The sequence below is a fragment of the Zingiber officinale genome, chromosome 4A, assembly GCF_018446385.1.
Source record: "Zingiber officinale cultivar Zhangliang chromosome 4A, Zo_v1.1, whole genome shotgun sequence".
NCBI classification, from domain to species: Eukaryota; Viridiplantae; Streptophyta; class Magnoliopsida; order Zingiberales; family Zingiberaceae; genus Zingiber; species Zingiber officinale.
In genome coordinates this window covers 140914799-140920798 of record NC_055992.1, presented here as the reverse complement: position 1 = coordinate 140920798, position 6000 = coordinate 140914799, and the positions used below count along the sequence as shown (strand labels likewise).

The following is a 6000-nucleotide window of genomic DNA, read 5'->3' as shown; positions in this document are numbered from 1 at the left end:
AAACCAAAGTCACTCACGCCGCTCGGATGTGATATACTCGTAAGGGGATATGGAATTGGCTGGTCAGAACGATCAAGGGAAGTTCAATCAGATTAACGGCCGACAAATCAGACGGGAGATATGTGCCAACATCCTTTTGGGAGTCAATGTCGCTGGCTGATGGCGTTGATGGACGGAAAATCGTACGGGAGAAGATCTCGCCGCCTTGACAGAGAGGTGTTCGCCCCGTTATAGTAGGACGTCAAGGACCCTTTCTCGATGTTAGCTTTTGGGGAAATTTTGGGAATGTGCGACGGCTCGGGGAATGTGCAGTTAGCCTGCCGAAGCTCTATATAAGAGAGGAGGTGGTCATCCGCGGAGGCATGTGCAGATACGTCTTTGAGCACCACCATTCACTTCTTCATTTCCTTTATTTTCCCTTCCTGCTGTTGTGTGACTTGAGCGTCAGAGGGCCGTCGCCGGGAACCCCTTCCCGGCTTGGCACTAACGACTTGTGATTGCAGGAGCGAGGCGTTTCCATCGCACACGGAGATCCACCTCAGCGTTATTTCCCGGCAGCCGTCCACTCAGCTTCAGGGCAGAATCAAATTGGCGCCGTCTGTGGGAACTTCAACCTGAACCCAAAAGCGGAGGATGGAAGACACCGGACGATCAACAACCGTAACACAGACGACAAAAGAGTTGGAGAGGCTGATCCAAGCCGGAGTGGCAAGAGCAATGGAACAACAGCAGTGAATGCTAGCCGATCGACCAGCACAGGAGCCAGCCATCTCAGGATCTGGCCAGGCTGTAGATCCTGGTCGCGGAGCTGAACCCATAGCCCACCCGGACGTGGGCAAGAGATCAGACACGACCGGGCCAGCACCAAATGCGTCAATCCCTTTTCACCGAGCATTGTCTAGGACGCCCTCAGAGGAAGGAGGCAGAGCCCGCCGAGACCAAGGTTCCTCGTCAGATGAGGCGCCCGAAAGGGATGCGAGGAAGGGAAAAGCGCCACGAGACGGAGACTCGCCCGAACGGATCAACGACCAGTTCTCGCGAGGAATCATGGAGGATCCCTTACCTCGCCACTACACCCCATTGGCGATTGGGGAGTACAATGGGAGCGCCGATCCAGATGATCACTTGGCCAAGTTCGACAACGCGGCCACTCTGCATCAATACACCGATGGGGTGAAGTGCAGGGTATTCTTAACAACGCTTTCGGGACCAGCTCAACGGTGGTTCACTAGGTTGCCGACCGGATCCATACGCAGCTTCAAGGATTTCCGGGCCACTTTCCTACACCACTTCGTGAGTAGCCGCCAACATCAGAAAATGAGCGTCAACTTGTTTTCACTGAAGCAAGGTCCCCGAGAAGCGCTCAGAGCATACATTCAACGATTTAACCAGACGGCAATGGACATACCAGCAGTCTCATCAGAAGTGCTGGTAAACGCTTTCACTCAAGGGCTCGTAGAGGGTGAGTTCTTCCGATCCCTCATCCGCAGACCCCCGAAAGATTTCGCTCATCTCCAAAGGAAGGCCACGGAGTACATCAACGTGGAAGAAGCACAAGCGACCCGAAGGAAAGAGGCGCCTGCCGAGCCTCAACTAGCGGCCGATCGGAGGAGACCAAGCAACCACCAGCCTCCGACCGTTCCCAGGACCGCGGGGTCGCAATCGTATCCCGAGCAGAGAATGCATGCAGTCCATATGGAGGTCGCCCAACTCAAGAAGGGCAAAAAGTGGACCCCGATGTTCTGTAAGTTCCATCAATCAGGGACGCACAACACGTGGGAGTGCCGAGGCGACCCTAATGTGCATCGGCCCGCGCCAAAGGAGTATAGACGTCGGTCGCCTACGCCGGATCGGCAGCCCGAGCGCCGAATCGACCGAAAAACTGAGGGTCGAAGGGCTCACGAGCCACGGGAGCATCATCCCCGAGAAAGAAACCCTACTCACGCCTCAGCCGATCAGAACAGACATTCAGTGCGAGAAGAGGAGAACAGAAGGAACACTTCCCGTGGAGAAATTGGGATGATCTCAGGTGGCCCGACCTGGGGAGATTCCAACCGAGCCCGGAAGGGCCACGCGAGGCAGCTGACCATATACGTGGTAGGGTACAGCAAGGAGAAGGCAGAGGGGCCCGAGATCAATTTTGGCTCTAAGGACTTGGAGGGGATCGAGATCCCTCATGATGACGCACTGATCATCAAGACGGTGATCGTAAATTATACCATTCGCCAGACTTTCATCGGCACAGGAAGCTCGGTAAATATTATTTTCAAACAAGCATTTGATTTATTGCAGATTGATCGGGCTGAACTCCTACCCATGGCAACACCGCTGTACGGCTTCACCGGCAATGAAGTCTCGCCAATCTGGCAGACGAGGTTGGTCGTCTCGCTTGGAGAGGAGCCCCTGATTAGGACGCGCACCACGAATTTCATCGTGGTAGATGCGCCCTCACCGTACAACGTGATATTGGGCTGACCGGCCCTCAACGAATTTTGGGCGGTAGTGTCGACCTATTGCCAGAAGATTAAATTCCCGGTGGAGAATCTGGTAGGCGAAGTTCGAGGGGACCAAGTGGCAGCCCGGCGGTGTTATGTTGAGATGGTCAAGGCGAACGCTAAAGCCGCCAGGAAATGCCCCCGATTGGAAGTAAACGCCATCAGAGAAAAGCCGCCCCCACTGGTATACGACAAAAAGGAGGAGGTGCAGATACATCCAAGTCGGCCGGAGGCTACTACATTTGTAGCATCCGATCTGGCCGGCCTGCAAAAGGAGGAGCTGGTCGCCTGCCTTCAGAGAAACCATGATGTGATTGTCTAGTCGATGCACGAGCTACCCGGGGTCGATCCAAGTGTGGCACTGCATGAGCTGCACGCTCGACCAGACGCCCGACCGGTCAAGCAAAGGAAGCGCGACTTTAGCGCTGAGCAAGACCTGATTATCTGAGCCGAGGTATAAAAGCTACTGGAGGCCGGACACATCAAGGAAATTCAGTTTCCAACCTGGCTCGCCAATGTAGTGTTGGTCTCCAAGCCAGGTAATAAATGGTGAGTGTGCATCGATTTCAGGGATTTAAACAAAGCCTGCCCCAAGGACTCCTACCCGCTACCAAGGATAGACCATATGTTGGACTCAACGATCGGATGCGAGCTGATTTGCATGCTCGATGTCTATCAAGGCTATCACCAGGTTCCACTCGTGCGTGAAGACCAGGAGAAGGTCAGTTTCGTCACAGCTGATGGGACATTCTGTTACAAGGTCATGCCGTTCGGATTGAAGAATGCAGGCGCCACCTATCAGAGAATGATGAACAAGGTGTTCCGGAAGTATATCAGACAGAATTTGGAGGTATACGTTGATGACATACTCATTAAGTCACTTCGATCTGTCGACCTATGTGCAGATGTGGAAGAAACATGCCAGACGCTGAGAAATTATAGGATCAAGCTCAACCCAACCAAGTGTCTGTTTGGTGCTAAGGGTGGACGGTTCCTGGGCTATATAGTCACCGAACGAGGAATCGAAGCGAACCCCAGTAAAGTAAAAGCTCTCCAAGACATGGCGCCGCCTCGCAACCTGAAGGAAGTACAAAGGCTGACCGGAAGGATCATGGCTCTATCAAGGTTCATATCTAAATCAGCTGACCGGAGCCTGACATTTTTCAAGATCTGAGGCGAGTGACCAAGTTCCAATGGGATGGCGAGTGTGACAAGGCGTTCGAGGAACTCAAGCAATATCTCAGCTCCTTGCCCATCTTAGCCAAGCCAGTTGTGGGGGAGCCGCTTTTAATTTATTTATCATCAACCGAGCATGCCATCGGTTCAGCGTTAATAACTGAGAAAGGGGGGAAGCAGCAAACGGTGTATTTTTTTGAGCCACATATTGAAAGACGCTGAGTCTCGCTATACAGGTCTTGAGAAGCTCACTTACGCTTTGATCCTCGCCGCTCGGAGGCTTCGACCCTATTTCCTGGCCCACTCTATAATTGTGATGACCAATAGTGCCTTGGGTTGGGTCCTGCTCAACCCTGAAGCGTCTGGCCGGTTAATCAAATGGACCACTGAGCTCAGTGAGTTCGATATCCAATACCGACCTCGGTCGGCTATAAGAGCTCAGGCGTTGGCGGATTTCATCACAGAAGTACCAGACCCTGAGCCAGAGTCCTCATGGAGGGTATACGTGGATGGTTCGTTCACCCGATCGGGTAGTGGAATAGGCATCCTGCTTATATCCCCAAAAGAAGACCGAATGCATCTATCCATTTGATTGGACTACCGAGCCACCAACAACGAGGCTGAGTACGAAGCGCTCATAGCTGGTCTCCAAGCCGCTCGGCACGTCGGGGCCAGGGAGGTACTCTTACATTCGGATTCACAGTTGGTAGCTCAGCAGCTGAACGGAACGTTCGAGATCAATAGCGCTCGGCTCAGGCTATATGCGGAGGCCTTCGAAAAGCTTAAGGTAAATTTCCAAGAGGTCGTTATTCACAAAATTCCCCGATCAGAGAACCAAGCGACGGATGAATTGGCAAAGCTGGCTAGCGCAATGACACCGATCATCGCCACTTCCCCCATTGAGCGGGTCTACCTAGTGGCGCACGTTGACCAGTTAAGGGGGATACCATTTCCGGAAGACTGGAGGACACCCATCATTAGGTTCCTCCAGTCAGGAGGCTTACCAGGAGGTCACGAAGCTGATCGAATCTTAAGAAGGAGAGCAGCTCGGTTCACCCTGGTGGGCGAACAATTGTATAAAAAAGCTTTCTCACGCCCTCTGCTCAAATGTGTGGGCACCGAGGACGCTGAATACATCCTTCAAGAAGTACATCAAGAATCTTGCGGAGGGCACCCGGGTGGACGATCACTAGCAAAGAAAGTTATCCTAGCAGGATATTTTTGGCCAACACTCCAGAAAGATGCGAGCAAGTTGGTAGCCACTTGCTTATCCTGCCAAAAGTACAGCAATCTGACTCACCGACTGACCTCCGAAATGAAAGTGTCCTCTATTGCGTGCCCATTCGACCAGTGGGGAATGGACATAGTCGGCCCTTTTCCTATGGCGAACGGTCAGAGAAGGTTCCTACTTGTGGCCGTTGATTATTTTTCAAAATGGGTGGAAGTCGAACCGCTGGCGAGAATAACGGAAAGCATGGTCAAGAAGTTTTTATGGCAGAATATTATATGCCGGTTCGGCATACCACGCCGACTTGTCTCGGATAATGGGAGACAGTTCACGGGCCAAGAGTTGGGGGAATGGTGCGCGGGTTATGGCATACAGCAAGCTTTTACCTTCGTGGCCTACCCTCAAAGTAATGGACAGGCTGAAGTTACTAACCGGGAAATCCTCAAGGCGTTGCACGCTCGGCTCAATCACATGTGGGGCAGCTGGGTGGACAAGCTACCTAGTGTGTTATGGGCGCTACGGACGATTCCCAAGGAAGGGACTGGCTTCACGCCATTCCATTTAGTATACGGAGGAGAGGCGGTCATCCCAGTCGAGGTCGGGATTGAGTCCAATCGGGAGCTTCACTACGATGAAGAAAATGGGGAAAGGTGACTGTTGGAGCTCGACATGGTCGATGAGACACGCGACAAAGCGGTCGCCCGGCTGACAGCATATAGACAAAGGATGCGGCAAAACTACAATCACCGGGTGATCCCCAGATCTTTCCAGGTGGGCGACCTAATCTGGAAAAGGGTCAAGTCGGTCGGAGATGTCAAAAAGTTGGAAGCTCCATGGACGGGCCCATTCAAAGTAGCAGAAAGGTTGTGGTCGGGTGCATACTACTTGGAGGACGCGGAGGGAAGGAAGCTGGAGAGACCGTGGAGCGCAAATCACCTCTAACCTTACAGAGCCGGATGAGAGGTGAGCGAGAGAATTCATGTACACTTGCTTAAATGTATGTTTCCTTGGACACAGGAAGAAAACAATGGGATCTCTCCTAACCCCTTCTTAGCAAACGCTTCATCGACGGTCGAGCGGCGACCTTAAACCCTCGCGTCA

At 52.8% G+C, this 6000-nt stretch overlaps 1 protein-coding gene across 1 annotated transcript; it reads left to right on the top strand.

The window, feature by feature from the left end:
- Positions 1–1398: 1398 nt before the first annotated feature.
- LOC121972856 lies at positions 1399–2475 on the top strand. The gene has a single exon (XM_042524478.1). It carries the CDS (start codon positions 1399–1401, stop codon positions 2473–2475), a length of 1077 nt encoding a protein of 358 aa, XP_042380412.1.
- The last annotated feature ends 3525 nt before the right edge of the window (positions 2476–6000 follow it).

Coding starts and splice junctions, on each gene's coding strand:
- LOC121972856 (XM_042524478.1), top strand. CDS start 1,399: ATGGACATACCAGCAGTCTCATCAGAAGTGCTGGTAAACGCTTTCACT.